The 24797-nt window shown below is 42.2% G+C and overlaps 1 protein-coding gene across 2 annotated transcripts in view; it reads right to left on the bottom strand.

The window, feature by feature from the left end:
- The window catches only part of sgcd (sarcoglycan, delta (dystrophin-associated glycoprotein)), a 426694-nt gene that overhangs the window by 142837 nt on the left and 259060 nt on the right, over positions 1-24797 (bottom strand). The window contains exon 1 of one of the 2 annotated variants that reach the window (XM_079565996.1): positions 16862-17014. The exons of the other annotated variant lie outside the window; for it this stretch is intronic. Coding sequence (XP_079422122.1) covers positions 16862-16864 — 3 coding nt within the window. The 5' untranslated portion in view covers positions 16865-17014. Of the gene's footprint in view, positions 1-16861; positions 17015-24797 lie in introns of those variants that run through there. 2 annotated transcript variants of the gene reach the window in all.

Below are 24797 nucleotides of genomic sequence, written 5' to 3'. Positions count from 1 at the left end.
ACATTGAAAAGTTTACATTATAATAGACTTCTTTATATTATGCAAACACGTTCAGCGTCAGCCCCTATTACTCACGCGCTGTCAGCCTTTTTTTGCACAGAATATCCAGACTGCGTTCTCTTGAGGCACTTTTGACAGCAGTGTGCATCTGGGCCCTCATTAACAAATGTAAAACAAGTAAATTACAGAGAAGCAGCCTGTTCGGAGCTCAAATGTGACTCTGGATCATTACTGCGCAGATGGAAAAGAAACCAAATTGAGCTAATATGCACTGTGTACAAAAAGATTAACAGGTGAGAGATGGGTCAAATGTCAAGAAACATACCTTGGCCATACCGCCTTTTGCTCCGCCCGATCCCGTCAGATCTGGGAAGCTAAGCAGCAAAGGGCCTGGCTGGTACTTGGATGGGGGAACCGTTTGGGAAGGACAATGCATAGAGGTGCGCAGACTTTAATTTGTGATGAAGTGAAAATGCGTGGATCTGCAGTCAGGGATCTGCAGGTTTAATACAGACAGCATCGATAAGAGGCATTGCTAATAAGGAGACATGGTTTCTGGTGGATTGCACTTGCTCCCATCCCCATTCATCATTCACCCGGCCAACAGTTCGACATCAAGGTTTATATATTTATTGGATATAATTTGTCCATAGTAGTGATAAACAGTTTCCAGTCACTGTTGGTTTTCAGCCTGGAACGCGGTAATAGCAACTGATCACACGACCCCAAGTCTCTTGAGCGACGATCGAGGCGCTCACCCTGTTCGGAGCGATGAATGCACTCGCCTGACCCGCAGTTACTGGAGAAACTCAGTGGAATTACACACTCGATTCCAGGCTAAAGACCAACGGCGAGGAGGTGGACATGTAAACGTTTCTTTCCATCGATCATCACGGGTAATGTCGACTCCTCTTACTGACACGTGTGAGGAGATGGAAGCCCAACGTGACAGCAGCGACCATCTTTCGATCAAGCTTTAGACCGTGTTCTAAATAGTTTAGCTCGAAGGTTTACAGGTTTACAGGTTTATAGTTTTCCATCTCCGGAACATCACCCGCCTCCGCCCCTCCCTCACCCCCAATACAGCTGCCATTCTGGTCCACAGTCTTGTCACATCCCGGTTAGATTACTGTAACTCACTCCTCTTTGGTCTCCCCCAAAAATCACTCCACAGACTCCAGCTCGTCCAAAACTCCGCCGACCGAATTATCACCAGAATTCCATCCACTCATCACATCACCCCAGTTCTTCAGCAGCTCCACTGGCTCCCCATCAAACATCGCATTCAATACAAGATCCTTCTCCTCACCTTCAAATCTCTCAATAACCTGGCCCCTCCTTATCTCACTGAGCTCCTTCATGTGCCTCCTCCCTCCCGCACCCTCCGGTCCTCCTCTGCCCCTCAGCTGTCTGTACCTACTGCCCACTTAGCCACCATGGGTGCTCGAGCTTTTAGCCGCTCAGCCCCAAACCTCTGGAACTCACTCCCCGCTGAACTCCGACAAATGACCTCTCTGCCCCTTTTTAAATCGCATCTCAAAACCCACCTATTTAAATTTAGCTACTTACTTTGATGTGTTTCATTTTGTTATGATTTTATCATTGGAGCTCATGTAAGGTGACCTTGGGTGTTTTGAAAGGCGCCGACAAATAAAATGTATTATTATTATTATTATTATTACAGCGGGTACGTCATATGTCATCGGATACAATTGATACGATTGGCTATGGCTACTGCAGACGCATATGATAGACATTCGTAGCGCCCAATAAACGGCTATGGGCGATCGTAAACCACACCTCTCCTACGAGAGAATGAATAAGCCAAATCAGCATTGTCATTACAGTGTCAAATTAAAACCTGACTATCATAGTAGAACAACCGGCTATTTAGTGACTATTATTTCGCTTAAAGTGGTTTTACGGCGATATGCCAGGTTCGCATTCATTCCTCAGTGCAGTGCGACTGTCCACATGGGCTTAATCAGTCTATGAAAGAGTTTTGCTCTATTCACAAGTGCAATAAAGGAACCTCACAGTGTTGTATATGGAGCCACCATACGTACTCATCACATTTCCAATTGTGGGATCCAGAACGTCGTGACGCGAATGGATTAAATTAGTAAGTTTGACATATAGCTAGCTAGTAATGCTATTTGTAACCGATACGTCTATTTACTATTTATCTATTGGTTTAGCAAGAGCCACGAATTATTTTTCTCTCTTCCCGGTACCACTGTGTCCCCGTTTCTTACAGAACTCTTTTAAAACATCGATTTTTAACGCTCAAAATATTCAATATCTGCGTCACACTCGGTCATGTTAACAGTTTGGGATACGATCTGGGTAGTCCTGACCTTTAACCTGGACCAGCACGCTGTGCACTCGCCGAGATGCCGAATCCGCTTATTGGTGGTCCCCAGACTAAATATCATGAGCCAGGCTACATCGTCGCCAGTACTAAAGATGAAATTTCGTCCAGCTTGTCATCAGCTTGAAAATTGTGTCAAAAATCACAGTAGAAACAGCAGACGAAAAGTTAAATGTCTGAAAAACAAGCCATCGACTTTTCAGACAGTGGCATCGGAGTGATGTGATTCAAAAGGCCTTCTCCGAGACTGTGACACAAAGAGCTGTTTAGATTCTACCAGTTTTTCACTTCTTCATGACGGCAAGTTAATTATGCTTAATATATCCACTTCGAGATTTGTAAAAGGGCAGCGAGTAAATAAGCATCTTTTCACAGTCTTTTCTGTGTCCCTTGCCATTCTTCTCCTCATTTCTCTGCTTCTCCACCTTTTGTGTTTATTTTTTTGAGTTATTTCAAGTCCACCTCGCCTTCCTCGCCGCGCGTATAGCGTCAGCGATCGTCTCGTCGGGTGTAAATTGTTGTGCTTAATGCGGCCGGTCTCCCAAACAAAAGCACGCCTGGAATACAAATGAGAGTCAATGTGAATCTCCAAAGATGGACAAGTCGAAACTGAACTGAAATAATGACCAAACTGGGAAACGCGGCTCGGATTCTATTGTGCTGCTGCCGCTGGAGTGAGCGCCGGGAGTGAAACGTGATGAGCATTCTCGCCTCAAAGCTGGATAATCACAGACAATGTGTGGACATTCTGTGCGCTGCAATATCGGAATACCCATTGCATCCAATTTTCTTTTAAATACCCAAATTTATCCTCGACCCTCAACTTCGGAGGAATTGTTACAAATCATAAGATATTGATTTAATTTAATTGTACACTATCCTGAAATACATTGCACATTTACTTTCTATTTGCCCATTTCTCTATTGTGAGATCAACAAAGGCTTATCTTATCTCTTGAAACAGCGTTAAAAACATTCATTTGGAGTTGTTGCTCCTCTCAGGCGCAGTTTACTGAACATGGCGACAAAATGGCAGTACTTTGGTATTGGACGCACGTTTCTTTTACACAACATCGCACATCGTTTTGTTTGACACCCGGCCTCACTGAAAACTATTGCACTAAAACTACTACAGTTGAAACAGGGCGCTCATGAAAAAGAGAGACTTGTACTCTCATTGGGCCTTCCCTGTATAAATATAGATTAAATAAATTTTAAAAAGGCATTAGTTTCGTGTCTCAGTGTGAAGCCATTCTCAGCCGCTCTGCCTCATGTGAACTGGAGAAAATGAGAACAAACTCATGGTCACGTCACAGCCCTGTTTGTCATTTATTGGCTAAACTCACAATCTCATTATGTTGTGTTGCGAAGCTTCTTACGTTGATATTTGCTCAAACAACTGACTGAAAATAATTTGTAATGACTCACTTTTACTTTAGAAAGCTCCAGAGTTGCCTTAAACAGTCATATTCATCCCAGGAAGTACAAACAGATAAGTTGTCTTCCTCTGTGCACTCGCGGCGCATATAAAAGCGTGTGTAAGGAACACAGCGCCATTTGCTGGACAAAGACGTGCACTGCACTTTCAGTGGTTTTGTTGACACGTCCTCGTTTTCATATAAAAGCAGATTGAGAGAGGACGAGGATGCTGCGTTTCCTTCACACTTTCCCACTGCAAATGCTCATAAAGCAGCTCTGCTCCTGACCAAGATCCTTAGATCCTTTCTATTTTATGTTATATTTGTTTATTTGTTCGCTATAGTGCATCTGTTCAATATTCTTCTTGCTGTTCCGGTTTTCAGTCCATCTAAAAACATGTACAATAGGGCCAGGACTCCCCTGAAAAAGAGATTCTGTATCTCTGCGGGACTTTGCTGGTGATATAAATAAATAAATGCACTTCTACTACTATTACTACTACTACTACTACTACTACTATAATTACTACAGCTACTACAAATCAGAACTGGTCTTTGCACTGGATTTCATTACTACAGTAAAAGTAGAAGTATTGAAAGAACAAACAACTGTAACACTTTTTAAACCTACACCTTAATAAGCCTTAATAAATGATGAATTACACTTTATTCATCATGAACAATTCATTAATTAAGTGTGACTGACACTTAATAACTACTTTACTACAGTTAGTGCCTAACTCATAATGAATAGTTCTTCACATACTTCATTGTTCAGTAGTTATTAAGGGTCTGTCACACTTAAGTAATGAATTGTGTGAGTGTTAACTCATCATTTATAAAGGCAAATAAGGTGTAGTTATTATAAAGTATCACCAACAACAACTTTGCAGTTTCTAAAACACAAAAGTTGCGGCAAAATTCTGTGACAGATCTTCCATTGACAGCACATGTGCACATCGCCACCTACTGTTCTGGAGTGTGCATTACAAGGTATTTAAAATAAACAAAACACATGTGCTCACCCCTTTGTACGGCCAACCTCGTCTGGTAAAAGTCTGCCTGTTGCTTACTGGGGTTTACAACCTTTATTTCCTTCCTTTTGTACTTAAGTATAAACTGAGCCTCTGAAAGCCCCATCCACAGAGACAATACCGCTCTGAAGTCTGAAGAAAGGAAAATGAATGAGCACGAGTGGACAATAGGGCTTTAACCTTCACAAAGGGACTTGACAATTGTCCCTTAATACAAAAAGTCATACATAAGTCCAAAAATAATTATTTTCCTTTGTGTTGCACAGGCAGTCCATTATTTTAGTCCACCGTTCAATGTTTAATCGGGTGGTGCGAGATGAAGTAGTGCCTCATCGAATAAATTTGTGTTCAATGTTAATGTTTGAGCCATCACGTCTTTCTTCTGGAACAAAATTTCCGAAATGGTCTGAATCCATTGACCGCCTCCATTGACGGCCTAATATTTGGGGTCAAATGTAGTATTCCTACATCAGCAACTAAACCAGGTCTTCTTATCCCACAAAAGTACATTCTTTTGAAAGCTTCCAGAAGTATCCATGACTGAATAAAGTCCATCCCTGTCATGTTGGTCTCAACAGCTTCAGTTTTCCTCTTGTAGCTTCACAATGACAGCAGTTCATGCTAATGCTAATGCTACTCCCACAGACACAGAGCGGGAAGATCAGGAGGAGGAGCAAAAGCTGTCAGTCAAAGCTTTTTTCTCTCCTTTGAGCTGAGGCAGCCAATCAGCATTCAGCTGGTGGGTGTTACATCGCCCCCTTGCTTTGAAGTGGAGCTTCACAACAATTAAGAGTCAGCCAATCAGAGGCTGTATTCTAAAAAGAGAGCTTCAATGGGAGGCCCATAGAGCTTCTGCACTTCTGATGGACAGGGAAGACCTCACTGAGACACCTGATTAACAAATAGCATTCTCACAACATTCATCACACACTAGTGCAGGGGTACTCAAAGTGCGGCCCGGGGGCCAAATGTGGCCCTCAGACCAATTTTTGGTGGCGCCCCCACTTCTTGTTGAATTGGCGCACATTTCCAGAGATCGTACTTTTTACAGCAAGTTTAATTTTTCCACACATTTAAACTTCAAAAACGAGGGGGGGGGGGGGGGGGGGGCACACGCTTATCAACACGTGCGTAATTAGACTATGGCTCACGTTTTTAAAGAATGGAGCGCAACCCTTTGATCACAGCACGCTACAGCGGGACCATGGCATGTTCTCTATTCTCTCAGGAGGACTGTTCACTTCTCAGGGCGATACATACAGCTCTCTGTCCTGTGAGAGCATGAAAGGTAAATGCACATAAAGTTGTGAGGCCGCAGCGCAATGAAGTTTTACAAAAACGTGCACGAGCTGACGGGGAATGCGAAATGGAGAGAATGGAGAGGCTGCACTGATTCTGTCTGTAATAAAACCAGAAGAACTCGAGTACAAAAATGAATATGGCGACTTCTATCTATCAGTATATCTATGGATGAGCTAATTGGCGAGTCAAGAGGGCAAAGATAAAATGAGAAAATGCAGTCGTTTATAAATTATTTACTATTTCTCTGCGGCCCGGTAGCAAATGTTTCACGGCCCGGTGGTTGAGGACCACTGTTCTAGTCAATGAGGAGCCGCCAGTGCTGAAAACACTGAACAATGAGAAATGTAGACTCCAAATTTGGTATCCAAGAACAATCGCTGTATTTGGTAGAAAGCCCACTCATTGAGTGTAATGGTTTTGGATCTGTGCGGGAAGGAAAGTGGATATATGGCGGTTTACGCTGGTTTGTTTAACGCCTATAGGAATGCTACTTTTTAATTATATGCAGAGGCGAGGGTAAGGTGGAGCCAAGGATTCACTGTAGATATTTCTGACATTTCTGTTTCTGAACAGATCAGATGAAAAAAGGGAAATATTTTAAACTTTCTCATACTGGTAGCACTAATTGGCAGCGAAGGCATGTGACCAACCAATTACCGGGTCCAAGCTGCGATATCGGGTCCATGCCAAGAGCGACTTTCCAAAGACAACATTTCTTTGCTTTTCTGATTAAGTTTGTCTCGGATAGAAGTTTGTAGATGATTTGGACGACTGCCGTTCAAAACTTCAAATCTCCCGTGATCTCCGCAAACAACACGGACATCGATTGTGAAAAATTGATCTTGTTTTTGACCAAAGCGTTAAGGTAGCGTCCAGACAGTCGATGTTTCTCTTGATGCCTGCAGAGACGATGATCGCGCCGAGGATGGTAATTACATGGTGTGCAAGGCGAGGAGGGTCTAACGATGTATTTCGGCGCGCCAGAGGTTTGCCGCGTATTCAGCCGCCGGAGAGTTCCAATGAAGACAAACTGCTCAGAAGCTCAGTCATGCATAGAGCGGTGGTATTTCTGATAACATTCCGTAAAAAAAAAAGGGAGATAAAAATAATCATTTATCATTTCTATGCCTTTATGCAAGACAGAATACATTTTGCAACTGTTTTTAGGAGATGATAATGAAAAATAACACTACAACAACACTTCATTATATATGTATATATAAAAAATGGAATGACTTTTCATGGTTCGAAATACGCTTTTACATTAAATCGTTCATCACTTTCTTCAATTGGCAGCAAAAGTCTTTGATTCTAGCATTACTTCCTCATTTTGTTTCCGCGTTCTTGTGCCCACTATGGCTCTGTTTGGCACATGTCCGCCTGCACCACGAGATCGTATCTGACCAACTGCTGCAGAAAATAGAGCAGGGCTAGGTCGGAAAAAGTGGGGGTGCCGCCCTATAAGCGCCATAAAAACAAACTCTTAGCATGTCGTCCAGAGGCACACATTTTGATCACTTTTCACGGTGGAAAATTCATAGTAACGTGAGAAAGACAGTGTGCAATGAGGAGGCTGTTGGAGATTACAGAATTTTTTTTTACTGCTTCTCCGTGCCCAAAGCTAAAAGGAGCAGAGGCAGAGTCTAATTGGCTTAAAGAAAAATAGCATCTGCTTTGTGCATTTCACATAATTATTTTAAGATAATTGCCAACTGCAGTGATGTACTTGTTTGCCCCTTCTGAAAGAGGTCCAACGCCAAAGCGGATGTGTGTCAGCGTCCGCCATGATAAGAAGCCTCCGAATTGGGCTGTCGGTTAGGAAGGAGTTAGGAAAAGGAGCCTGTATGCTAGCTATCAGAGACACTTTAGCATAGTGACCTCTTGTGGTCCCTTACTGGCGATTGGGAGCTATGTGCCATCCCATAAGCCACTGCGCCGCCCATTCCCCCACCCCCCTCGCCCCCACCCTCGAGTGATTCATGCCCAACCACTGTTGATTGGCAGGCGCACATTTAATATACAAAAAAATATAGATGTGTATATATATATATATATAAGATTCTGCACGAACAAAACTTTATAAAAGTGACAAAATACATATTAGAGTTAACAGAGCACAGACACGTGTCAGTTTTAATCATCGTTTGTTTTCTGTGTAACTTCACATCGTTATTTTGGTTCATGTTTGAGTCATTAAAGTCAGCGGCTGCAGTGTATTTTGTAGTCCAATATGGGTGATGTAACTTTATGAAATAACGCTAAATGGAAATGTGATGGATCATTTAGATTTTCTCTTTTTCTCTCCTTAAATATCTTTGTTTGGACCCAATGTTGTTGCATACGAAATACAGTACGTGGCGGCATGCGCTTTTGTTTGGCCTGCGGTTCGCCAGTAACCTTAAAGGAACAGGCCACTGTTTTTACACACTGACATATGTTCTTACCTGAGCTTAGACAAGTTGACACGTACCTGTCTGGTCTTTGTGCGTGCACTCAATCACGCAAAACGAGATGTTGCTAGCATGTGGCCTCTCCCAATGTATTCCTATAGCTCCAAACGGGGGTGAAGTGGGAAGCTACCACGCTCTTCCACGGGCACGCACAAAGACCACACAGGTACGTATCAACTCGTCTAAGCCCAGGTAAGAACATATCACAGTATGGAAAAATGGTGGCCTGTTTCTTTAAAGAGGAAGAAGTAAAATAGTAGGGATGGTCGAATTGGGCAAATGGTGCTGAAGCTCTAGTTCACTAACTGCATAGAGATCAAACAGTTGACCCCATGAAAGGTTAAGGATTAGAGGCTAGGTTTAGGACATGGCTATAATTTGATGGTTTCAGACGCAGTCGTTGTCTTTCATACACAACCATGTCGCCAAAAACTCTCCTCAAAAAGGTTGTCAAAGATCAGTCAAATGCGGAAGATACTCTTTCATCCTGTATCATTCACAATAAGGACAAGCATGATGTCCAGCTGGCCAGGCAGCAAAATTGCTTCTCACAGGATGGTGGGGAAATTCCCCTTATTCTAACCCTACCCTTAAAGATGGTTATCAAATGATCTTCTTACTAGAAAAACAGACCAAGTGTGCTGTTTTGTGTCAAAACATAGCGAAAACCAGGCGGTCAGAGGCTAAATTAGCACAGCTTTAGCACAGCTTCAGCATTAGCGGTCTCGCTGTGAACTCCGGCTGAGACGAGCTTCTGATTCACTCAAGCAAACAAAATCGGGATGTGCAGGAGGGTTTGTGAGAGCTACTAATGCTTTTAGGCAACAGCTGAGAGATTTTACTCAATACCTAATTCACCTTATTTCGGAGGCTCCGAGAGAAACAGTGCAGCGTTGACATGTTGATGCAAATGAACATTGGCCATTTTACACAAATCAATCGCCTAAACATCAGATTTGAGCGGAGAATATTTTCCCTCGTTCTCCGTTTAAATGAACGGGCTTCGCGCTCGACCGGAAGTGTCTGTACAACGGAAGTGCTGAGACAGCGCAAAAAGTGGTAAATGTGGGCCGGGCGGAATAAGGTGAATAGCCAGCGTTTGATCCTATGTGGACAGTTAGCTACTTTGGGAGACTTTTCAGAGCCCGTTCGTTTGCTAGTAATTTCCCTATAGCAGTTAGCATTATCCATCAAACATAGCAAATTATGCATGATCCAGATGTTTTCAGCTGTTGTCAACCATCAATCACGTTAAGGTAAAGTCAAAGCCAAGTTAGAAATCATTAATGAATGTACAGATGTTTTGACATTTTACTTTATATACAGATTACCGTCTATAAGTGGTCTTTGAGCTAAATGCTAAGTAAAATTCAATGAAGTTTCTGCTTTTTGTGGGGTTGGATGCACAACCAATGAGCAAAAAAATCATCTTGTAAGATGTTAATGATGAAGAAACCACAGAAATAATACTAGAAATGCTACAAAAAGGACAACACATACTTCCCCATTCATGAATATTGCATCTGTCTTCCCTATTCATTTGTATGGGGATAGAACAGGCTCAGAGCTAAAGGCAATTCTGTGATTTCTATGCCTACGACTCATGGTTTGATTCGGGTAGTGCAGCTTTAAACACAGTGCCAGAAGCTCTCTCCTCAACGCCGACTTCTCCCACCATCCTGTAAAATTCACATTCATGGCCAAACAAGGCATGTACTATGGTTTATAAACGACATTACAGCACCCGCAGGTATAAATATCCAGTCATTCTTTTTCCTGAATCATGGGTTGTACAAAAACATGATTACATCCGGACCGTATTATCCCCCAGCGTGTGCTTTGGCCCAGTATAGTTCCATTCTCTGTAATGATAGAGCGCTTGCCGAGATTTGACGTACGTGGCGGCAGTACTGAGGCCCCATGCTGCGCCCACGATCGACCACTCCGGGGGAGCGAGGAGGGAGCGGCAGTGGTGCTCAGAACCAGTGCAGAGGCATAATCTAAAGGATTAGGAGCTGAGCCAGGCCATCCTCATTTCCAAATAGTCGATGATTGTGTTCATTTCAGAAGGAGGCTAAAAACACAGAAATCTCCACAAACAGACAGAGTAACACAAATGAGAACAAGGGGCTTGGTGGAGCCACTATTCTTTCATGGTGTTTTCAAAAGAAATACTGTACCCGGACGGAAAATCAGACTCTGTGCCCACCTGGCCTTTACTGTGGATTATTATAAGCATTTAGATCAGGGGTGTCAAACTCATTTTGGGTCGCGGGCCGAAATTCAGCTCCCACGGCGGGTCACGGGCCACATATAATAGAGAAAATGTTTCCAATAAATGAATAATAATAAGCTGTGATTTGATCAAAGCCCCAACTTAACTGTAGGTTCATTAATAACAACGGCTCACACTTGTATTGCACTTTACAAGCCGGTGTCACAAGTTCCTGAAAGTGCAGTAGTCATTATTCATTCACTTGGTTGTGGTAAACTGTTATTGACGCCACAGTCGCCCTGGGGCAGACTGTCCATTTACCACATGGCTATATAATGTGTTGTTCATATCCTGAGCTCTTATTTTGTCAGTGCCCTCTGCTGGACACGTGTGGAACTCTATCCTTTTTTTTTTAATTTAATGCCCCCTAGTGGCTAGAATGAGCATTCTGGTTATTCTTTAAAAAATCATAACTCCGCACAGGAATGGGCTAGAGACTTACTTTTTTTTTGGACATACTCTGGAATTTATGCTCTACAGGGCAGGGGCCCGCGGGCCGTATGTTTGACACCCCTGATTTAGATAGAAAGTCTATTTAGGTTTCTTGCATTCCGGTATTTTTTTTAGCATCACAACATTTTAATGAGACTCTAGAGTTCAGTATTGTGATGTCTTATTGCTATGCATCATGGGATTTGCAGCTGGCTTTTTCCATAATAGAGTTTTTAAAGGTAAAATACTGGAATTACATTGTTGTGTTAGAGGTATTTACCAGTAGTGACTCAGCTGCTAAGGGGGTTGTTCCACTACTTTTTTTACTACTTTTTTTAGCCAGTTGATAAAAAATGTTTGCTAGTACCCACAAACATGGTAGATCTCCATGGTAACAGTGGATTTATAACATTCCATCCCAAACTGTATTGGATTGTTAAGTGATTTTAGGAAATTTTAAATTTTAAAATTTAGGAAGAGTTTAGGAAAAAAATCTTTGATGAGTTTTGTCGGTCTTCGCTTTCAAATGAGGCGTCACATAGCCTATAGGCTGTAAGAAGTTTTTAGATTTGGGTAAAGATGAACTGGGGAAAACGTGGGGGTTGAGAGGTTCTGATCACACCGTAATATTACATTTACTCTGGATTCTCTTTAATGCTTTTCTGATTTCTAATTATCAGTTATTTTTCCATACACAATGAAGAATTGTTTTAAAAATAAAAAGATCGTAATTTTGCCTGGAGAAATGGTGAGATATGACGCTAATTAAATGTTAAGCAGTTTTTGGCCTTTTATCTGCTGTTATTTCAGCAGGAGATTCAGATAAAGTTGCAGGTTTTGCTGTGTTTGTCTGTGGAACTCTCAACAGTTTGGACCCGGAAGCGATGGCCGCGGGTAGCAGAGTTCCATGACCACCACACAGGGCGCCGCCATTGTTGCAATACCTCCATCTGGCGGTTGCCGCTAAAGCTAGTTTTCCATTAGAAAGCATTGCTCTTCACACGTTTTAAACCACTGTAAAGCCTGGTTTCTATTTTTTATTTTACTTTCTACAGCTAGATATTCCTCCTGTGATAAAGCTTTTCGTAAGGAACATTTTAGAAATCTTGTATATTAATGAGGGCCTGACTTTGATTGACAGGCCATTAGCATTAGAGCTAAAAGTGCGGGTGCGGTAACGACCGAACTATGCGCCCCGTGAGGGCTGAGTCTACAGAGAATATCCTGTCCTTATGCTTATGCTTTTATTATTTTTTACAGTCTATGCCTGGAAGTAGTTTAGTGAACAGACTCATAGAGCTCAAGAGGCGAAGCTCCGTCCCTGGTGCTGGAAGTAAAAATCCTACTAAAAATAGCTATTGACAAAAAAAAATGGCAAAAAAAATTATATATATAATAATGATAATAATATCAAGAGTTTAAAGATCAGCAGCCAATCAGCTATGTTTTACACAGCATGTAAATACTTGACCGAAAGAGATCTGTTTATACGTTTTTTAGCCTTGAAGCTAAAGGCTAACATTTGATGCTAACAAATGGTGAAACAGGTGAAACCACCATCTGAATCTTTTTTTTATGAAACACACTTGGCCAATCCACATGAAGCAAAAACTGGCACAAAGTTCATGCTAATCTCTTTAAGCAAAAAAATAACTAATGTCAGATTAATTATTAGTATTATCAAATAATAACATGGCAGGTTTTGTTCACTAATCACAAATAACGATCAGGATCAACATTGTTCCATTTTCTGTTTGGAAGTGTTGTAACACAGAGACAGAAATATGAGCCGAGAAGCTGAGACTGTTTTCGAACGTACCGAATATTCCAGTATGATGAAAGTATTTTCAAAGGTGAGATGAGAAAAATGCACAATATGGGAGCAGAGAGCAGAGCAGGAGGAGACAGTCAGGCACTTCAGGTTAAACTCAGTTCTATTCTGAGATATATATAACTCTAAATATAGCTCTAAATCCCTGTGATACATGAGCAGAGGGAGGTCACAGGACACAGGCGTCTGGGCTCTGAGTTTAGGCTCCAACAGTCCAGAGTGACAGCTGCAACAGGCGTGTAGCCCCCCACTCACTGACCACCCAAAAGGTCCTTGCCTTCTGTATTTGGCTGCCTGCATCTTTCCTTGCTGCAAGTACTAACATTAAGAAAACAAACAAACACACTAAATAATGAAGTTAACAGTACGGTAAGGAGAAGAAGAGGATTTCCTATTTCCCGAGGTTCAAAAACAGTGAGTTGCTCATACAGCTTAAGTCCTCATCATGTTATGAAACCTTCTAAAACACTGTGAATGCAATCTATTTCTTATACACACACACTGCAGTTTAATAAGTAAAAAAGGAACAATGCTAATGCGTTATCAACCAATAGCAACCAAACTTTGCTAACTTTAGTGACGATGGCGATATGTTCAGAGAGACATTATCATTCTGGCTTTGCTGTTCCTACTCACCTCTCTGCTCTCAGTACATTCAGGGCCTTTTGTTTACATCTAATGATCTGCTGAGGAAACTTCAAAAAAGTGTAGACTTATCAGGAAACAAAGCAGAAACTCGCCACATCACGCAGAGAATGCTCTGTGCACAGAGCACTGGGGGCAACGGCTACTTCCTGTCTACATTAGACATAAATGACAAGCAAATTAGTTCAGATAGTGACACTATTTTAGCATTTGTTAGCATAAAATGAAAGAAGCTTTTAGCTTTCGAGGCAAAATTTATTTAGTTTGGTTTAGTTTAAGTTTATTTTCAGCTAAAACATAAAATTACATAATACGGCTTCATAATTTAAAAATGTAGCTGAGTCACACTACTTTACTTTTGGCAAAATATGAACTGAAAATAGTAATAATGCCACTGAGCAAAAGGGCAGGTCAAAGATGTCCTTTCCCAACTCTTTCCCCATTCTCTCGTGGTTGGTGCTGCATTTTATATTGGGGGAGTTTGGGGGATTTTTTTCTTTCATACCTTTACTTGAATTGTGTTGACTAACATATTAGTTTATTTTGTTTAAGTACTATGTTATGTTCCTTAGTTACTGATAAAAGTAGCATATTTTTGTATCTTGTTACTTTTGCAATATGTTACCCCCAACACTGGTGTACGTGTTGCCCCCACACGATCCCCACAACTATGCTTCTCACGAGCAAGTAAAAAAAAACGTGCATACACAAACTGCCGTAGGACCGTCAACTGTCTAACTTCCTCAAGTCAACTCTTCATCAAAGCCACATAAAGCGTATACTGTGCACACATATCCTCTTGCGATTACGACTGAAGCACACAAACAAACATCAGCTGTTTACCCTCCACTTAAGCCTAACTCCCCCCAGACGGCTCCCCCACCTCAGTGAGGCATGTCCACAGTGGCCGGGTCTGTCTGAAGTGGGGTATTTATAGTAGCTGCCTCTGAAGGAATGAGGTAATGCAAACCACATGGGCCCAAAAAAAAAACAGGAGCGTAACAACCCGGGGACAGGAAGTGACATCAGGAAACTCCATTCAGACCGGGACACAGCAGAGGCAAGAGGCAAAAAGGAAAGAAGCTGCTGTGGCAAAGTAGAAAGGAATGATATGAAGTTAAATCTGTGCACATAGTGTTGCTGAACCTAAACCTGACCCACTCCAGCAACCCCAGATCACAACAGTTTTCTTTGGTTTGGCAGTGGTTTGTTTGGAGCCTTTTTGAAGTTTTATAGGAGAACGTGTTATATTTATCTGTTTGCAGTGGAGTGGAAATCTAAAGTTCTCAACAAAGACGCACACAGATCCTCAAAAAAAGCCGTTCTTTGGCCAGTTTACTTTGTTTCCGACCGCCTCTGCTGATCTCTTTAACTGGCAAAGTTCAGCAGAAAGATCGCTTCAGATCCCACACACATACGCGCAAGTTCAGCAGATGGAATTCCAAACTTCCCACTTCCACGCCAAAGAAGGAATTTTAAGTCTCTCCATGTTGTTTATCTCAGACACACAGTGTAGGACCTTCGTGACATTTACGACGGCTTCTTATTCACCAAATTGATGCAAAACGCCGGCCTTCAGAATGCTTGCCCTGGTTGGATGAACTGAGCAGATGCCAACGATTTCTTGCAACCACAAACGCTTAATTGCTCTCCAGTGCTGTGGTTTTATATTCAGGGGGTCTCGAGGTGTTCCCAGTGAGCATTTCTTTCCAAATTTAGTTGAAAAGTACCGCCTGAGTCTACTAAAACATCTAGCATTGCATTGTCTTTGAACAACAATCTGTGGGAAATACATTATTTGACATTTTATTACATAGATTCGTATAACTATTTTTAATCGGTTTGTAGCTTGGAAACACAGCTAGCAAGCCAGTTAACAAGCCAGCTAGTCCCGCAAACTGTTCAGCGTTCGTTAGCCTGCTATATTTACATTAGCATTTGACCCTCAAACAACCCAAATGATGAAGGATGCAAATGTTTTCAGCATTAAGGTGATGTCAAAGCCTAGTGAGAAATGATTGAGTGTACAGATCTTTTCACATTGTACTTTTAGATAAGCTTAAAGGAACAGGCCACCGTTTTTCCACACTGAAATATGTTCTTACCTGAGCTTAGACAAGTTGACACGTACCTGTCTGGTCTTTGTGTGTGCCCTCAGTCACACAAAACGACCAAAGATGTTGTTAGCACTTGGCCTCTCCCAGTATATTCCTATAGCTCCAAACGGGCGTGAAGTTGGAAGCTACCGCGCTCTTCCACGGGCACGCGCAAAGACCAGACAGGTACGCATGAACTCGTCTAAGCTCAGGTAAGAACATATCTCAGTATGGAAGAACTGTGTGCCCTCAGTCATGCAAAAAGACCAACGATGTTGCTAGCATTTGGCCTCTCCCAGTATATTCCTATAGCTCCAAACGGGGTGAAGTTAGAAGCGACCGAGCTCTTCCATGGACGCGCAAATAGACCAGGCAGGTATGTATCAACTCATCTAAGCTCAGGTAAGAACATATCTGAAACAGTGGCCTGTTCCTTTAATGCTAAATCATATTCAGTTTAGTTTCTGTTTTTTTTTGTGGGATCAGATAGACGTCCAACATCACCCTGTAATGTGTCAACGACAGAGAAACTGCAGAGATTATATTAATGCCATGAGACATGTCATGCCTCGCCATACTATAATATAGGGACTTCACCATTCATTTATATGGGGATGGAACGCTCAATTCAAACAGGTCTAGGAGGTAGTACACTTTTGCAGGTACAGGCTGAGATCGCTCAAGGGATTTCTGCTATTATTTTGGGAAGGGGATTTTCAGATTTATAAAAAAGGAGCAATCAAATATCAAAACAAACTATTAAAATACACATTGTTCAACAAAAATTGCCAATGTTTTGCAGCTTGAAATGACTGTACGCGACAATTACTTTCTGCAGTCTAGGTTCCAGAGTTTGTGAGTTGAAAAGTTTGAGAACCGCTGCTCCGGTGTGTGCCAGTCAAAAGGTTCCTCTCCACACACATCTGCATGACTTCAGCAGCTGCCAACCCCACGCTCCGCCCCCTCCTTCCCTGTGCCCAAACATGGCCGAACTCGTGTAAACTCACCATCGTGGCTGTGCTCCTCTTCCTCCCTTCAGCAAAACTAAATCCCTTGTCGTCAGTTTTGTCAAAGATTGCAAGCCCGGAACTCCAGACTTCATTCAGCTCTAGCCTCCACTGCCGCTTCAACTGCTGCTGCTTCTGCTGTCAACTTTTCCAACAACACACTCCCTCCAAGACACTCCCACTTTGAGTCTAGGCCCCGCCCAGTGTGGCCCTCCTCCCTTGACCCCGACTTCCTGCTACTTTTAGCTCAGGACAGAAGGCACACACCAGCAGTTGACTACGAGGGATCAGTTGTAGATGGGAAGGAAAAAAGAAACTGGAGGAGTGGCTACAGCAGATCCCCGGGAAAACATCAGACATCTCAGTCCTGAAAATGAAACCTACACAGACAGGGGGAGAACATGGAAACTCCACACAGGAAGGCTCTGTCAAACTCGGGAATAAGTTTAAGAACCAATTCCTAGCCTGATTTAGTGGGTAACACTTTATGTTTAGGGTCGGTAAGTCCTTGGTACCTACTTATTGTGGTACTTACAGAGGTACTTACAGAGGTACTTACAGTGGTACTTACAGTGGTACATACAGTGGTACTTACAGAGGTGCTTACAGAGGTACTTACAGAGGTACTTACAGAGGTACTTACAGTGGTACTTACAGTGGTACATACAGTGGTACTTCTTGGTGCTTATTGTGGTTCTTAAAGGATACTATAGTGACAATTACAAGGTATGTACTTCTAGATAAAGTGGTAAGTCTAAGTAATGAAGGTTGTACTTCTTGTTTTCCCTAATGCTGATTTATGCTGTTTTATAGTCACACAATCCTAGAAATTACTTCTGTATGTAAATGTAACATATTTACTACCTATGAATTGCTGCTGTAGTATCCTTGAATTACCAATAAGTACCAAAGATGTATCACAGTAACTACTAGAAACCATCACTTAAAGTACCAAAGTAAATAGAAGTACAACCTTCATTACTAAGAGTTAACACTGTGGGCCAGATCTTGTGGCGGCGCACGGGGCGGCGCAGGCTCTTGGCGAATTATTTTCCGAGTGGCGGCGCTATATGTGCCATTCGCCTCCGCCACCTGTGAGGGGGCGTCACAAGAGGAGGTGACTGCACTGATGGAAACACGGCTGACATTCACTTCCTCATTTACATTGCGCTGTCTTGCGTTCTTTCTTAAGCCTTAGGCTCTCACAGGTCAAACTAAAAACTTTATTTACCGCATCGTGAGCTAAACAATCTCGAGAGAAAAAGAGCTCAGCGTCCGCTGTGGTGCGGATCGGCCCGCGCTTGGCGTGAACGCGAAGCAAAACAAAAGCACATGTTCACCCCCCACTCCCACACAACCACTCTCCTGGACGCGGAGTCGATCTGGTTGGAGGAAAATGTGTGTTTCTCAACCCACTTAAATGCGCTAAGTCTGGAGTGGCAAGATCACAAAGTGCGCTCCTACTGAGCGCAAAATGTCACGCTATCATCTCCGTTTTGATGCACAAGATCGGGCCCTGTATCTCTTAGTAATGAGAGATACAGTGGTAACTCTGTGTCTCCCTAGCCCTAACACTAATTACTAGTAATTGCCACTTTTAGTACCACAATAAGAACCTACCACTGTAAGTACCACTGTAAGTACTACAATTACCAAGAAGTACCACTGTAATTACCACTATAAGTACCACAATAAGTACCACTGTCATTACTAGTAATTACCACTATAAGTGACTTACCGGCTCCTAATGTAAAGTGTTACCATTTAGGGAGTCTTGAAACAACACACTTATGAATATAAGCTATTTAATATTCCTTCTGAACGTGCAGTTTCTCGCCTTAACTCTGTCCAATAGACAAGCTTTACAATGATTGACTGATGATAATGTTCTCTACTTGTAGTTCGATTCCTAGGAAGGGTTTTTCACTCTTCCGCCTACACGTAAGACAAACTTTTTTTTCTTCTCCTACAGCAAAACACCAGCTACTCAACTGGATTTGCTAAAACATAATTCCACTCTACTCAGCTCAGCACCAGTTGAACAGAGCAGTGGGGCCGGGTCCTCAAGCCTCAATCCTCCCATGTTTTTTTTTGGGAGTGTTTTCCTGAAATAAAGCGAAGGATCTGTCGAAGTGAGCGCTTTGGGCAAATACGGCTTTCTGATGGAGTTCGTGACGATGTATCTAATGTAAGACGAGAGGAAAGCAGCACACATAACGGTAAACTAATGCTCGCGGTCAGCAGTCAGTGGAAATCTGGCTAATCAAATGAGCAACAGTCTGTAAGCATCTTCTTTAGTTCCTACTCGGCTCGCTTTGGCCGAGGGGGAAGAATATTCCAAACTACTAACCGTTCCGAAATGCTCGAGAGCCAGGGAGATGTGGGTAGTGACATTGGGGGAAAAGTTTCCATGCGGGATAGCGGTCTCTGGGCGTGTGCTGTGAGCGCTTTTTTCCGCATGTGTGTGAAGATGTGTTTGGCAGCAGTTGGGATCTGTGTAAAATAGGTCGAAAAAATAACAAGAAGGAAAATGGGACTGGAGTTTGTAGGTGCAACCAGCAGACATGCACACCAGAAGGTCTCCAGCCCATCAAGTAGAATAAATCACTACTTTTTGTCAGTGCCTGGACAAAAAAAGTTCCTTTTGCAAAAACAGTCAATCAGTGAAATGAGTCTCTTGAATCCTTATTTCCATTCCACACATATAGATCTTTTATGAATACTTGCATCCACCTGAGCATGTACACTCTTTGTAATAATTATGCATTCTAGTGCTTTGTCGTCACTGTCCACTCCCATTCAAAGATGGCTCCTCACGACTCCACATCCACTTGCCTGACGAAAGCCTAGTGGATGATTTGTGGTTGAAAGAGATGCGTGACTTAGAAGTAAATAGAAGCAGTGCTGTAGAGTCCATTGTTCCGAAATCAGCAGTTATAGAGAATTTGGTGCATTCAATTGTCAACTGGACTTATAAGCCAAACCACCTTCCATACCTTCTTCATGCTCATGTAGTCAAATTTAAGGTCACATTCAAACCTGATGGTCGAGTGTACCCGGTTTGATGGTGGACGAAACTGGCAACATTGTTTCTTTGTGTTCTCTCCCCTCGCTGCAATGGGAATCAGTCAAATAATTCACAGGGTTGGACAGCAAAAAGGCTGCCTGATCTGTCACTACTAACACAGAGCGGGACTTTAACTTTCTGCTTTTGTATTAAACCCTAACTATAATAATATCCAACATTACTCTGGCCTTAGTGGGCGCGGCGGACGAGGCAGGGCGACTCGGGCAATGTTGTATCCCTTGAGAAAGTAGAGGAGTACGAGCCAGTTGGAATACCTACTGTTTTGCTCTTAGGTTATAGACCATGTCCAGCGATGAACCACTGGGGTCTGGGTTAAACAGGCGCTGAAAGGTCCGTGATCACGTTTACTTAGCTAGCTTCTTACTGCTAAAATAAAGTCTGTTTCCCTAATGAATGTCAACTTTAAGCGATTTCTCGATTGTTTTTGGAACTTTGTTATTTTTGTAAGTTGACACCTAGACAGTGTTATATTTTGGTGCGAAGATATGTCGCTCCTTATTCCATTTGTTTTGATTTGTCATGTGGCCTCGTGGCGTCGATGACTGCCCGGGTTTGTCTCTGTCTGGTCCTGTTGCTTTCACAGGTAAAACGATTCAAAACACAGTTTGTTTTATTCGGACAGAGACCCACATTTTCAGCTGGACCGGGATTCTCTTTTTTTTAGCCTGGATCAGAATTCGTTTGCACATTCACAACACCTCTTAAGCCAAGGCCTCGATAGCCTGTTAACCAGTCTTACATTTCACCACAAGAACGAGCAGACACTTCAGGAGATAGAAAACAGTCATATTTGAAAATCTCTAGCACGAGAGAAAATTCCTGAAAGACAATGAATGTTTTGGAAAGTGCGATATGAAGAAGAGAGTCTTCTTAAGTCCATGTGCGTGAATCTGAACCGAGGGAGAATGAAAACGGAATTTGAAGTATGTCTCTGGCGTTTTCTGTGTGTCGGGATTGTGCGTTTGCTTTTGAAGTTGTGTCCAGCTGGTTTGGAGTGCCGTTCCCTTGATGGAAAACTGTCTCTTTCATTATTCAAACAGGTCAACCCTCTACCCATGCTCTCGACAGGACCGAATGGGGCCTGAACAGTGAGGTTCTTTTCATTTCGCGGTTTGAAGAACTACTGTACTCCATGAATCAAGAGCCGTTCTCTTTCAGGCAGACTAAAGCCATTTTCCAGCTCACATTGGTCGGAAGTCAACTGCGGAATGTAGTGCAGATTTCCAGTCACTGACTCGAAGAGAGAGAGAGCTCAAGTCGAACAGAATCTGTTTTGGTCATGGCCATTTGGGCCTCCAAGTCCCATAACCATGACAAATGAATCAAAAACATAAAAAGAACCATTTCGACAATAGCAATCAGGAATGTTCAGGAAGTGTGGGAATCCTACAATATAATGTTCATACACATGTAGACAAACACAGACTATGGGTCTTATACAGGATCTTAGGCGTTAGATAGATAGATAGATAGATAGATAGATAGATAGATAGATAGATAGATAGATAGATAGATAGATAGATAGATAGATAGATAGATAGATAGATAGATAGATAGATAGATAGATAGATAGATAGGACAGGGAGACGACAGGGAAGACCACACTGAAACTCCTGATTAACAACTGACTTTCTCACACAATTTAAAACACTCTTATGAATTCAGTAAGAAAAAATGTAGGTATTAAATGACATTTAATACCTACATTTATAGAATAGAGTGGATGGATGGATGGATGGATGGATGGATGGATGGATGGCGCGGTTTACGAGCATGAGTCCCATCTTCATTAACATGCACTGTCCCGACCAAATAAACCAATGAATACTTGCTCCACCCCAGAAGGTCTGCAGTGGTGTGACGCCTGTTTTTCCCAGTGTTTTTCAGCCACTCGTACAGCTCTGATGTAATGTGCTCCTCCGCCTCGTCATCGAAATGCCCTGCTCCTCATAACTCTGTCTGAGAGGATAATGGCAGCCATTGTCCGCGAGGCGTTCGAGTGCTGCATGTGAAACGCTGCGGGGGAAAGCTCTGAAGATGGATTCATCAGTAAATAACAGGGGGGCCTTGAACGCGGCATTTTAATGGCACACTCCAGTCAGACAGATCAGAAGTCTAACCCAAAACCTGCATGTCTAGCTAATAGCTCTGCCACAGACATGTAGGAATCTGATGCCTCAAATGATTGAACCTTAAAGGAGCAGGCCACCGTTTTTACACACTAAGATAATGTTCTTACCTTAGCTGTAGTTTTGTAACGCAGACCTTTGTGGTTAGTAGCTTCCACAAATGAAGTCACCATATTTGGATGAAAGAGTCTTGTCAGGGACATTACGTGCATCACGTGGCTACCAAACATGCCAGTATTTGTGAATGGACATGCATAGGAAACACAGTGGAAAACGGCAAAGTTGATGTTGTTTTCTGACAAAAACCCGAGCGCATGGCGAGTGCCTTTGCCATTTTTTTTGTCTTAGAAGATTTTTTAGATGTTGTACGATGTGGGAATTGTGAGCCTGCCCTAGTCTCCACTGTGCATTAATTCAAAGAGAGAATCGTAGCTACGACCACAGTTCATTGTAGTGAATATCAGACGGCGTGTATTTAGCTGAGGCAACTGCTGCATGCTGGCGAGGTTTATTTCCGCGGAAAAGTGCAGGGAAAGTCCTGTAAAATGTGGAAACCCGCTCATGCCCGACCTCTGTTGCTTATGACTCTGGCTGTGTGCGGTGTTGACTAGGGCTGCTACTAACGATTATTTTGGTAATCGATTAATCTACCGATTATTTTTACGATTAATCGATTAATCGCTTGGCTGTGAAAGGTGCATGGAAATTGTATTTCTTCATTTTTTTTAATCACATAGAGCTAAAGTGGCGCCGCTTGAGGACATGTTGATGGAGTAGACTAAAAGTAGACGTTTGTAGGAGGCTCTTTGTTCTAATTCTGCTTTCTGATTGGACGAGACAAAGACAGATATTAATGAAATTTATAATGCACAAAACACTACAGACCCTAACTTTAAAAACAAAGTAGGTTTTCATCCAAAATACATAATTGTCATGTCTTTTTTGCTCTATTTTAGTCTGTGTTTGCTAGAAAACGATTAATCGGTTACTGAAATAGTTGACAACTTTTTGAGTAATCGACTAGTTGTTTCACCCCTGGTGTTGACACTGCCTGATGCTGTTCATAGCTCGTCTTTGGTCGTACGACGGTTATCTTTTAAATCTTTGTCCCTGTCTCACTGTACGACCTATGACCTGTGATTTTGAGCGACTTAAGATTTTCCCCACGACGAGTGAACGTTCGTCGCAGACGGTCAGAATCGCACTCTGTATACCCGGCTTTAAAGGGTGTGGTCAGTATTTTACTTTGACATTCAAACTAAGTGGTTACATTCTCAAAAGTGACTAGCTGTAAATGGGACAAATCAACCGTTTTAGATTCATCGTGTTCTTCCTGGCCAATTCTAAACCGTGGCCAGCCCAGTTTTCTTACTCCTTACTGCCTTCTCTTTCCATAGACATCATTTCATTAAAACGTAACATTACAATGCAGAGGTATTCAGAAGGATTCAAGCCTCAGTTAGGCAGGATGTGTGTGTTTTTACCTTGAGCTGAGAATGTCCCTTTGTGATTTAGGCTTACTGTTAAAAAGCGACATAGTGAAAGCCAAATTGGAACTCTCGGGGCTGAAAGAATTGAAAGCACTTAACACATCATTATTTGGAAATTTGCTGCGACATGTCTAAGGCTTTTGGGGGTGGGGAACAATGGTCCAAGTCACAAATGTTTTCTCGCCGTGAGACCAGCCACAAAAGCGCCAGAGGAGAAAGGAAGAAAAAGAGTTACTTTGAAAAATTGTGAAAAGGAAAGAAATGCTGGCAACATCCACAACTTACAAACGTTCGTTGTTCATATTCCTTGTAATTCACTTTGAAAAATTCTGTTTTGGGAACCAATGTTATAGAGCAGTGGTTCGCAGCTGGTGAGGCATCGGGATTGTCATCACCTTGACAATATGTATTACAACCTATAAAATATTTTACAGCTTGACTCTTATACATATAATGTATAATATTGGTTTGCTTCCCGTAGATTGTTAATTTGAGAATTGAATAAGTCTATACAGAGTTGAAATAATGAGCAACAAGATAATTCTAGCACTCTCTAGTACTGTAATCTCCAGACTATAAGCCACTACTCTTTTCCCCACGCTTTGAACCTTGCGGTTGATGCAACGATGCGGCTGATTTATAGATTTTTATAGTCAAACCGAATATATTTGGTCATGTTATCAACAACAATTCTATGTCAACACGAAACCCACCAAAAAAAAAAAGATTAGACTCTCTTCTTTCATCTAAAAAAAAGTTTGTTTATACCTCTTTCCATTCTTTAGTAATCGTCTGTAGAAAATAGGTGAAATCACCCAAACTGCTGTTTTCTGACCAAAAAGCTGAGAAAACAAGCTTTTTTTAATCAAGCAAAACAGTGACTGTGATCGCACACAAAGAGCAACGCTGCCACCTATTGACTATATAAAAGAACTACAACTAAGATTTTAACACCAGACATGCTCAAGGCTTTGCTGCAGCCATTCCCATTGAAAAACCAAATTGACATCTATAGACGTCATTGGCAGTCAATGAGTTAAACACGGCCACACTGCCGAGGAGGAGTTGTTGTGCGCGGTGGGGGGGGGGGGCGTTTCAGTTTTGAAACGCGGGTTTAAAGAATAATACAATCGAATTAATAAATGTCAAGTACGTGTAGTCCACCATTCTCATGAAATATTTGACCATGCACGGAGAGAAAAGTCCTGTATTTCCAGTGGACAGCTGCG

The sequence above is a fragment of the Gobius niger genome (assembly GCF_951799975.1).
Source record: "Gobius niger genome assembly, chromosome: 11".
NCBI lineage: Eukaryota > Metazoa > Chordata > Actinopteri > Gobiiformes > Gobiidae > Gobius > Gobius niger.
This window is presented reverse-complemented; position numbering and strand designations above follow the sequence as displayed.